This window comes from Salmo salar, chromosome ssa28 (genome assembly GCF_905237065.1).
Source record: "Salmo salar chromosome ssa28, Ssal_v3.1, whole genome shotgun sequence".
In the NCBI taxonomy this organism is placed as follows: domain Eukaryota; kingdom Metazoa; phylum Chordata; class Actinopteri; order Salmoniformes; family Salmonidae; genus Salmo; species Salmo salar.
The window spans coordinates 28,546,095-28,558,151 of NC_059469.1; the positions used below are offsets into that span (position 1 = coordinate 28,546,095).

General features: G+C 41.5%; 1 protein-coding gene across 1 annotated transcript in view; it reads left to right on the plus strand.

The window, feature by feature from the left end:
- Positions 1-12,057, plus strand: part of LOC106589815 (CUB and sushi domain-containing protein 1) — a 517,802-nt gene that overhangs the window by 479,598 nt on the left and 26,147 nt on the right. The window contains exons 49-54 of the mRNA XM_014180185.2: positions 914-1,102; positions 2,874-3,059; positions 5,251-5,445; positions 7,096-7,269; positions 7,927-8,100; positions 8,254-8,427. Of these exons, the coding sequence (XP_014035660.2) occupies positions 914-1,102; positions 2,874-3,059; positions 5,251-5,445; positions 7,096-7,269; positions 7,927-8,100; positions 8,254-8,427 (1,092 nt within the window). The remainder of the gene's footprint in view (positions 1-913; positions 1,103-2,873; positions 3,060-5,250; positions 5,446-7,095; positions 7,270-7,926; positions 8,101-8,253; positions 8,428-12,057) is intronic.

A 12,057-nucleotide genomic window follows, 5' to 3' on the forward strand; every position in this document is an offset into this window, starting at 1 on the left:
GTCAGAGAAGCTTAGACACCAGCCTCTGTCCTCTGAGGCAGTTGCTTTGGATCCAATGTAGGTCAAAGAGTGTGAGGCAGTCAGACTTCTACAAGTTAGCCCTCATTAGACTGTATACCTGCAGGGATCCTTTTGCAAGTCCTCCATAATAGAGGTCAAAGATCCGATAATGAATTTGGCTGAATAACCGCCATGTCCGGTGCCTCAAACCGACATTTCCACCAATGACCAAACATGATATATAGCTCACAAAGCCCGGTGGCAATGATTACTCTCCATTTCTTCTCTCTTCTTTTCTCTCCCTCTGCCTTTTCTGTTGCTTTTCTTCTCTCAATTCATTTTAGTCGATAATTTTGCCGTTCCAGCCCCTGTGCTGGTTATTATTCCAGTTTGTTTCCCCGTTTATTCAATTTGCCATCCCTTGTGCGAAAAAAAATGACTCGGTAAAAAAATTGTTGCGTTGCATTGAGGCCTGACGTGTCAGAATGAGTGATGGTTTCTGAAGGCTTCAGAGTGGCTACCTCGGTGCTGTCAAACTATGTCAAAGTATTTTTAAATAATGCATGGATGTTGAACACAGACAGGGTAATACACCTCCGTTTGATCTTTACAAAACTGCTTTGGGAGTGAAGAAGTCTTTACCCAGCCAAAGGATTTTTCCCTTCGTCTTAAACAGTCCATTGGTCTTTCATCAAAGTAAATAAGAATGATGCCTGGAGTTTTAACATGAGGTCTAATCACCCAGAACCTAGACTTAACCATTTAGTACTATTCATCTGGTGGATGGATTTAATCTGTTATACTAATATAATGTAATATAAAGTACTAATGTATGTCTAGTGTATATCGTTAATCATTTAGAAGGAGGAATGGTATAGAAAACACTTAAATTGCTCCTTTCTTTTCAATTTAGCTCCTTATTGTAGCATTAACGACCCACCTGGAAATGGAGGGGTGCTTAACCGAACAAGAGAGATCCCAGGAAGCAATCTGCAGTACTATTGTTATGCTGGCTACCGACTAGTGGGGCCCAGAAATTCCACCTGCCGGTTACATCCGAATGGACTGTATCATTGGGATACCCCAGCTCCACTATGTCAAGGTAATGCAGAACGGCGAATGGCATTTACAGACTCGAGGGGGATTCACTTTAATCTTATGTCTGGTGAAAGTCTTGCAAATGTGATTGGGCTCCCTCTTGTCACAATGTTGACATGTGTTTGTGGAATTGTGATTCATCGTCTATTTATTTTTCTCCTTGGTTTTCAACATAGCAGGCTACAATTCATGAATATTTCTTAATATCATAGAAAATATCTTAATGAATAGATTCTGAGAAGTCTTTTAACAAACTTTATTCAGAAATATATAATCATCGACAGTGATGTAACTGACCCTTTCTGCATTGTGTTCACTAGTGTGACAGCCCATTGCTGTAATGAGATGTATATTTGCATAAAGGAATAGAGGCTAAGATGGAGCTAATTACTTCTGGGGGTTTTATCTTTAATGCCTGTTTGCGATAGAGCATGCAAGACAATTATCTATTTAAAAGGTACAAAGGAAACTGTGTCCACTCATTTGTGGTAAACTACAGGTGGGTAACTAGTAAACAAAACAAGATAGCTGTTTGTTATCCTCACTAAACCTGATAGGAAATTATCATTTGATATGATGAGATCATCTGTTCCATTTGCACGGTATTCTAATCATGGTATTTGAACGGTAAGCGTGGGTGTAAGCAAGTGAATGCCACAATCTTCAATGGTAAATTTCTGGTTTCCATTGTACTCGAATAGTTGGTACATACTAACAGCATAGGTACATACTTTGCTTACTTCCTCTTTATCCCTCCCATTTGAGACACAAGGCCACCATAGTCAGAACACTCCTGTGATGAGAAGTGGCCATAGTGTCTACTAATTATGTGCCATAATTTCTGTAAGTGCTGAGAGTAATCCATTCAGCTGTTCTTAAGGTCATGGAGAGGCAGTGGAGGATTCTCTGTTTAATCAAATCAAATCAAATGGTATTAGTCACATGCGCCGAATACAACAGGTGTAGACCTTACAGTGAAATGCTTACTTATGAGCCCCTAACCAACAATGCAGTTTAACAAAAAATAAGAGTAAGAATAACAAATAAAAGTAACATGTAATTAAAGAGCAGCAGTAAAATAACAATAGCGAGACTATACACAGGGGGGTACCGGTACAAAGTCAATGTACGGGGGCACCGGTTAGTTGAGTTATAAAGTAACTATGCATAGATGATAACAAGGGGGGGGGGCAATGCAAATAGCCTGGGTAGCCATTTGATTAGATGCTCTGGAGTCTTATATCTTGGGGGTAGAAGCTGTTCAGAAGCATCTTGGAACAAGACTTGGCACGCCAGTACCACTTGTCGTGCGGTAGCAGACAGAATAGTCTATGACTAAGGTGGCTAGAGTCTTTGACAATTTTTAGAGCCATCCTCTGACACCGCATGGTGTAGAGGTCCTGGATGGCAAGAAGCTTGGCCCCAGTGATGTGCTGGGCTGTATGCACTACTTGGTGTGCTTGGACCATGTTAGTTTGTTGGTGATGTGGACACCAAGGAACTTGAAGCTCTCAACCTTCTCCACTAATCCATTTTAAACGTAAGGTTGTGATCAAATTCGACAAGAAAACAGCCTAATTGGTCCCACTGCTTTTACTGGAACTATGAAGACATCTACTAGCTTGAATTGTTATCAAAATATGTTGCTTTGTTGCTTTTGTAGATGTTTCTGTTGCTTTGGAAGATGAAATTCTAATTTGAATAAACAGTTGCAGGGAGAGAAATTATCGTTTGATGAGAGTATAATTTTTATTTTTTCATCTTTCCATTGGCAGCTATATCTTGTGGAATCCCTCAGTCTCCTGCCAATGGTTCATTCCATGGTTTCCAGTACACAGTGGGAAGCAAAGTTAACTACCAGTGCAATGAAGGGTACAGGATGGAGACAAGTTTCTCCACGAGCGCCGTCTGTCTGGAGGAGGGGACATGGAGCAATGCTGCACACCCACCTCTTTGTTTACGTGAGAAAAATAACCCTTTGTTTCTATGCCAACGGTATGTTAAAATTGCCTGCCTCATTGAGCCACTGCAGTCAATGCATGTCTCATTAACATCCTCCTTAGAGAGTAATTTGGAGCAGGTAACGGGTGAGCAATAATGACTAGATTTTTGCGGTTAAGCACTCACACAAAAGAAATGGTAGGATGCAACCCCACCTCCTCAGGCCTGCATAACCAGAAACACTATCAGCAATCATATTTAAGTCATTTTGGGACATGACTGTTTAAATGACATGTTCATACTACAATGAGTGTGATTTATGTGAATATAATATATATACACTGCTCAAAAAAAATAAAAGGAACACTTAAACAACATAATGTAACTCCAACTCAATCACACTTCTGTGAAATCAAACTGTCCACTTAGGAAGCAACACTGATTGACAATAAATGTCACATGCTGTTGTGCAAATGGAATAGACAACAGGTGGAAATTATAGGCAATTAGCAAGACACCCCCAATAAAGGAGTGGTTCTGTAGGTGGGGACCACAGACCACTTCTCAGTTCCTATGCTTCCTGGCTGATGTTTTGGTCACTTTTGAATGCTGGCGGTGCTTTCACTCTAGTGGTAGCATGAGACGGAGTCTACAACCCACACAAGTGGCTCAGGTAGTGCAGCTCATCCAGGATGGTACATCAATGCGAGCTGTGGCAAGAAGGTTTGCTGTGTCTGTCAGCGTAGTGTCCAGAGCATGGAGGCGCTACCAGGAGACAGGCCAGTACATCAGGAGACGTGGAAGAGGCCGTAGGAGGGCAACAACCAGCAGCAGGACCGCTACCTCCGCCTTTGTGCAAGGAGGAGCAGGAGAAGCACTGCCAGAGCCCTGCAAAATGACCTCCAGCAGGCCACAAATGTGCATGTGTCTGCTCAAATGATCAGAAACAGACTCCATGAGGGTGGTATGAGGGCCCGACGTCCACAGGTGGGGGTTGTGCTTACAGCCCAACACCGTGCAGGACGTTTGCCATTTGCCAGAGAACACCAAGATTGGCAAATTCGCCACTGGCGCCCTGTGCTCTTCACAGATGAAAGCAGGTTCACACTGAGTACATGTGACAGATGTGACAGAGACTGGAGACGCCGTGGAGAACGTTCTGCTGCCTGCAACATCCTCCAGCATGACCGGTTTGGCGGTGGGTCAGTCATGGTGTGGGGTGGCATTTCTTTGGGGGGCCGCACAGCCCTCCATGTGCTCGCCAGAGGTAGCCTGACTGCCATTAGGTACCGAGATGAGATCCTCAGACCCCTTGTGAGACCATATGCTGGTGCGGTTGGCCCTGGGTTCCTCCTAATGCAAGACAATGCTAGACCTCATGTGGCTGGAGTGTGTCAGCAGTTCCTGCAAGAGGAAGGCATTGATGCTATGGACTAGCCCGCCCGTTCCCCAGACCTGAATCCATTTGAGCACATCTGGGACATCATGTCTCGCTCCATCCACCAACGCCACGTTGCACCACAGACTGTCCAGGAGTTGGCGGATGCTTTAGTCCAGGTCTGGGAGGAGATCCCTCAGGAGACCATCCGCCACCTCATCAGGAGCATGCCCAGGCGTTGTAGAGAGGTCATACAGGCACGTGGAGGCCACACACACTACTGAGCCTCATTTTGACTTGTTCTAAGGACATTCCATCAAAGTTGGATCAGCCTGTAGTGTGGTTTTCCACTTTAATTTTGAGTGTGACTCCAAATCCAGACCTCCATGGGTTGATAAATTGGATTTCCATTGATTATTTTTGTGTGATTTTGTTGTCAGCACATTCAACTATGTAAAGAAAAAAGTATTTAATAAGATTATTTCTTTCATTCAGATCTAGGATGTGTTGTTTAAGTGTTCCCTTTATTTTTTTGAGCAGTATATATATATATATATATATAACAAATATTTTAATGCTCATTATACTTTCTAATTTACTTTGGTATTTCTCAGTTTTATTTATAGAATGTAATACACTGTATATACTGTAGGACAAAGACCGATAATGTACACATCACAAGACTTTTAGAACATCAAATCACTGAAGTTGGAGAAGGTAAAGGAAATTGAGATTTTTTTTTCTCTGTCATGTCTGGATTTTTGAGTGTGTTCAGAATGAAGGCCAGGGTCACGGTATTCCATTAACTCTGGCCTGTTCTCTCTCCCCCACAGCGATCCAATGCCCTAACATTGAGAGCGTGCTCTCAGAACACATGGTGTGGCGGCTGATCTCGGGGTCACTGAATGAATTTGGAGCTCAGATAATGCTGAGCTGCACTCCTGGCTTCTACCTCGGAGGACAGAGGACAATCAAGTGCTTAGCTAATGGAACCTGGGCTGGAATTGAGGAGAGGTCTACCTGCAAGAGTAAGATGCATACTGTGCATGTACCACAAGGCTGCAGTGCTTAGAGTTATAGAAAATACCATTTAAGTCATTTAGCAGATGTTCTTATCCAGAGCAACTGACAGTAGTGAGTGCATACATTTTCTAAAATATTTTTGAATACTGGTCCCCAGTGGGAATTGAACCCACAGCCCTGGCTTTGCAAGTGCCATGCTCTATCAGCTGAGCTACACGGAAAAGATGATAATTTATGAGAATGGAGTGTAATATACTTGACATTTTGAGTATGAATAGTACCCTTTTCTAATTACTGGGAGCAATTTCATTGTCTGACCGGGGCTGTAATTCAGACTGGCAGTTAATAAATCTGAAATCCTCCGTGCCTCTTTGTGGCACCCAGTGTATTTTTGGACCGTAACATGCATAATCCCCAGGATTTGGTGTAGTAGCTGGGAAGTCATAAGGCAGTATCCAAACTTGCTATTTGTTTTGATCACAGCTCTACCTATTTCCTCTACTTAGACATGTTGTGTAAACAACTGTAGTGGTGATGAAGTAATCATGGAAAATAGCCTCTGCCTAATTAGAGGTCAGAGGGAGAATGTAAATATTTTGATTAGCGCGGACTTAATATTTAATGTGTTTACATGCCATTGTGGACATGCAAAGGCACATTGGCCTTGGCTTTGATTGGATGCATCCAGGAGTCCCTGGTGTGTTTTCTGATCATTCCCTGGGTACCTCCTTACGGGGAAGACATACATTATGCTCAGGGATGGAATCGAAGGATTTTGGGCACTGGCCAGCTGGGCTAATAGAATAGACCATTATTTTTACTAGCCTGGGTCCAAACTCTGTCATGCGAAACTTAAAAAGAAAACATTTTACTAGCTGGTGGGTTAGTTGGGCAAATGTTCTGATAGCCCGGTCAGAAAAGTACTAGCCTCGGGCTAGCAGGATAGCTTCATTTCCATCCTTGATATGCTGCATGAGTACTCATTTTCATCAATAGCCAATGTCCTTACATACTGTAATGTTTAGTGCCTCCTGTCTATTATGTGGTGAACTGTATGTGAATTTAAAGACGGTGAATGCACAATGACAAACAAACAAGCATACTGTTGCATTCGTTAGAATGGTCGGACAAAACAAAAAGGACAATATATAATGAATGTTAGCATAACAGCCAGAAATGTGTGTTTGCATAAGGTAGTTGGATATTTAAATGTATTGTAACATTTACAGGTAACTCGTGAGAGCTGAGTCAATCAGCTGCTGTAAGACACGACGTGCCACTTCCCCATTTAGTGTTTGAGTACAAATACACCAGTGGAGGCTGGTGGGAGGAGCAATGGGAGGATGGGTTCATTGTAATGCCTGAAATGGAATCAAGGGAATGGAGTCAAACGTGGTTTCCATATGTTTGATGGGTTTGATACTGTTCCATTGATTCCATTCCAGCCATTACAATGAACCCATCCTCCAATAGCTCCTCCCAACAGCCTCCACTGGAATACACAATTATCTGCATGCCTTTCATTCAGGGATATCTAGTCATTGTAGATCAAAATGCTCCACTAATCAGTCCTTATTGTGGAATTTGTTTCCACTCAGGCACAGTGGCGTGCAACCAAGTATAACTCAGTCTCTGATTGTCTGTGTCACTTCCAGTTATCTCGTGTGGGGACCTCCCATCTCCTCCCTATGGCAACAAGATAGGAACCCTGACTACATTTGGCGCCACAGCGATCTTCATGTGTAATACGGGATACACACTGGTGGGGTCACATGTGAGGGAATGTGGGGTCAACGGGCTCTGGAGCGGAGTGGAAACCAAATGTCTTGGTACAGTATAAATGTTTTTTTTTATGATTAAGATTTCTGTCTTTTCTCATCCTGGACGAGCTCCAAAATTGTATCATCCTGGATGTCCCTCAATGTTATGATCTTGGACGAACACCAAATGGGGTAGAGCACCTTTATGGTTTTCAAATCATTATGCCAGAAACACATTAAATTCCTCAGGTTACAGTTGATCCGCTTCAAACTCTTGAAAGTCAACCTCTTTAAGGTCATTTCGCTTCAATTACCAGTGTCCAAATTTGATGTAGGGTAGGCAACTTCTTATACTGACTATTCTATAATTAGATTTAATCAGACCCCAGCATTCAACTCCAAAATGTCAGTAAAAAATGAAGATATATATACTGTACCACCCACATTATTATCAATTTCATTATCGATCAGATAAAATTATTGACGCAGTTCTCACCACAAAGACATGAATTATCAGGGGAGGAAAGGATCAAATGTTTCATATGTCAAAGTGCCAAATGGTTATTACAGTCCTGAGACCATTTCAAGGATGTGTGTTAGGGAATAGAAAGAAAGTTTGCATCACAAATGTACTCTTTCATGCCAATCCACACTGTCTCAACTATTTCAAGTATCATCTAAGAACTGAAAATATGATGCAGGTATCTGGTTTATTCTCCCTTCTAGCTGGCCACTGTGACTCCCCTGATCCAATCATCAATGGTCACATAAGTGGAGGTGGCTCCAGTTATCGTGACACTGTTGTCTACCAGTGCAACCTTGGATTTCGCCTTATTGGAACATCGGTTCGGATCTGTCAACAAGACCACAGATGGTCCGGACAAGCTCCTGTTTGTGTTTGTAAGTGGATAAACTTAAGTTTTGTTATTGCCTTTATCAATTCTTCTTTAATGATCAGAGATTTACAGGAATTCTCAACCTTTGAATCACCATCACTAATAATTGTGTAAAACAATTTTTGCTCTTTCTTGGCTACCTCTACTTTTTTCAAAGCCATTACCTGTGGTCACCCTGGAAACCCAGCAAATGGTCGAACTAACGGCAGTGAGTTCAACTTGAACGATGTGGTCAACTTCACCTGCAGCACAGGATATCTGTTGCATGGTGCCTCAAGAGCTCAGTGCAGGATGACTGGACAGTGGAGCAACCCTCTTCCAGTCTGTAGAGGTAAAACACAGTAACAAATACATTCAAAGCATTCCAGGTATATCCATTTCATGGATAGTGCATACTTTATTTTGTATTGATAGTTTGTGCATGTCGATGGCTCACAAAGCAAATACATTTTACTCATTGTGTATTAAAGTGGAATTTTTAGCATTTTAACTACTTTGCAGATATGAAACAAACAACACAATCATAATATCAGTAAAAAATTACCAGTTTATAATACAAAAGCAACTTTATAAGAGGTTTTTAAAAATGGGTTATATATGACTCAACATTCCTTGAAGTACACTAAGGTATTGTTGGCAGAATAGATGGATGCAGTTCACTGCATGATTAATATAATTCACCAAAACATTTATGGTTATTCTAAAAAATACTGCTATCAGGTTGTAAATCACAGCTGGCCTGGTACATTTTTTACTGCCTCCATTCAGGATGCACCGTTTCAGTTTCAATGACTCAATATTTTGTACAAAAAATTGACGAATGTAACTAAGACTGGGAATGTCAATACAATCAAACTAGGAAGGGCAATGATCACAAGTCAGTCATAACGTGGCTAATAAGCTAGCATATCTATTTATGTAGCAAACTAAAAACACGGAGCCTAACGTTAGCTAGCTGCTAGGAGGATGTCATGCAATATCATTGGAGGACTGGGTGAGTGACTGACTTTTTCCCCTCATATCGTTTTTCGGTGGCTATACACAGCTAAAGATGCAGGTGTCATTTGGCTAACTAGCAAGAACTTGAACGACTGATACGCAGTTAACATATTTCTTGCATTCGCAAATTCACTCTCGTCTGAGTGTGCCAGAGCGCAGAGTAACTGATGAATTTATGAACTCTCAATACCCGCTGAATATGAGCGGTGTCAGTAAACTTAGGCATAAAAAAGTAGTAGTTAGTCATGAACGCTCTAAATAGCATGTAAACAGCCTAACCAGCTCCGCTACGACGAGCAAAATGGTAAGAGTGAGGGAGTTCTCTCATTTGTGTCTGGAAGTAACTAGCTAGTAAGCTAGCCAACTTGCTTTGTTGGGACAAGAAAGATTGCATTGACAGGCAAGCTGCAGAAGGACCAGTAGGATATAATTCCCCATTGATTATCAGTGAAATTTTGACGGGAATCTAGCTGAAAAGTTCAAGAGTTTTATCAAATGTTCCTTCGTTAAATTTTAGCTCATCTTGCTCTGGCTAGAATTAGTTGTTGATGTGCATAACTGATGGAGAGAGAGCCAACATTTTCATGCTTGTTTGATCAAATAGGACTGTAAAAGTTCCCAAATGTAATGTGACTCATGTGGTATTTACATATTTGCAGAAATCCATTCAGGTTTATTTTGTGGCTTTTGCCGAATGCGTTCTAATGATCTAAAGTTGCGCTGTTGCTACTGCCTGTAAACACACAGTCCACTTCAAAGTGAATGGTGGCAAATGGCTTGTTTGCATAAAGGCCGACTGTAGCTCTAATTGGCTCTGGCGCACCGGTCTACATAGACACCAGCCTTGGACAAGACAGATGTTTTCATTAGGTTTTATTCACTGCACTATCTGTTAATTGCCAAAACGCACGCCCACTTTCCCACTGTATATTGCTATAGAATTTTCACAAATGCCTTAGTATACAGTTGAAGTCGGAAGTTTACATACACTTAGGTTGGAGTCATACAAGCTATAGTTTTGTCAAGTCGGTTAGAACATCTACTTTGTACATGACACAAGTCATTTTCCCAACAATTGTTGACAGATTATTTCACGTATAATTCACTGTCTCACAATTCCAGTGGGTCAGAAGTTAACAAACACTAAGTTGACTGTGCCTTTAAACAGCTTGGAAAATTCCAGAAAATGTCATGGCTTTAGAAGCTTCTGATAGGCTAATTGACATCATTTGAGTCAATTGGAGGTGTACCTGTGGATGTATTTCAAGGCCTACCTTCAAACTCAGTGCCTCTTTGCTTGACATCATGAGAAACTCAGAAGAAGAAAAACGTTTTTTTCACAATTCCTGACATTTAATCCTAGTAAAAATTCCCTGTTTTAGGTCAGTTAGGATCACCACTTTATTTTATGAATGTGAAATGTCAGAATAATAGTAGAAAGTGATTTATTTCAACTTTTATTTCTTTCATCACATTCCCAGTGGGTCAAAAGTTTACATACACTCAATTATTATTTGGTAGCATTGCCTTTAAATTGTTTAACATGGGTCAAACGTTTCTGGTAGCGTTCCCCAAGCTTCCCACAATAAGTTGGGTGAATTTTGGCCCATTCCTCCTGACAGAGCTGGTGTTACTGAGTCAGGTTTGTAGGCCTCCTTGCTCGCACACACTTTTTCAGTTCTGCCAACAATGTTTCTGTAGGATTGAGGTCAGGGCTTTGTGATGGCCAGTCCAATACCTTGACTTTGTTGTCCTTAAGCCATTTTGCCACAGCTGTGGAAGTATGCTTGGGGTCATTGTCCATTTGGTAGACCCATTTGTGACCAAGCTTTAACTTCCTGACTGCTGTCTTGAGATGTTGCTTCAATATATCCACATCATTTTCCTGCCTCATGATGCCATCTATTTTGTGAAGTGCACTGGTCCTTCCTGCAGCAAAGCACCTTCACAACATGATGCTGCCACCCCTGTGCTTCACGGTTGGGATGGTGTTCTTCGGCTTGCAAGCCTCCCCCTTTTTCCTCCGAACATAACGATGGTCATTATGGCCAAACAGTTCTATTTTTGTTTCATCAGACCAGAGGACATTTCACCAAAAAGTACAATCTTTGTCCCCATGTGCAGTTGCAAACCATAGTCTGGCTTTTTTATGGTTTTGGAGCAGTGGCTTCTTCCTTGCTGAGCGGCCTTTCAGGTTATGTCGATATAGGACTCGTTGTACTGTAGATATAGATACTTTTGTACCTGTTTCCTCCAGCATCTTCATAAGGTCCTTTGCTGTTGTTCTGGGATTGATTTGCACTTTTTGCACGAAAGTACGTTCATCTCTAGGAGACAGAACGCGTCTTCTTCCTGAGCGGTATGACGGCTGCGTGGTCCCATGCTGTTTATACTTGCGTACTATTGTTTGTACAGATGAATGTGGTACCTTCAGGCATTTGGAAATTGCTCCCAAGAATGAACCAGAATTGTGGAGGTCTACAATTTTTTTTCTGAGGTCTTGGCTGATTTCTTTTGATTTTCTCATGATGTCAAGCAAAGAGGCACTGAGTTTGAAGGTAGGTCTTGAAATACATCCACAGGTACACCTCCAATTGACTCAAATGATGTCAATTAGCCTATCAGGAGCTTCTAAAGCCATGACATCATTTTCTGGAATTTTCCAAGCTGTTTAGAGGCACAGTCAACTTTGTCTATGTAAACTTCTAACCCACTGGAATTGTGATACAGTTGTATATAAGTGAAATGTATGTAAACAATTGTTGGAAAAATTACTTGTCATGCACAAAGTAGATGTCCTAACCAACTTGCCAAAACTATAGTTTGTTAACAAGACATTTGTGGAGTGGTTGAAAAATGAGTTTTAAAGACTCCATCCTCAGTGTATGTAAACTTCCGACTTCAACTGTATTTGTATGGCTAGAATAGTCCTCCATGCTGTAAAAGCAAGGGAAAACAAGGT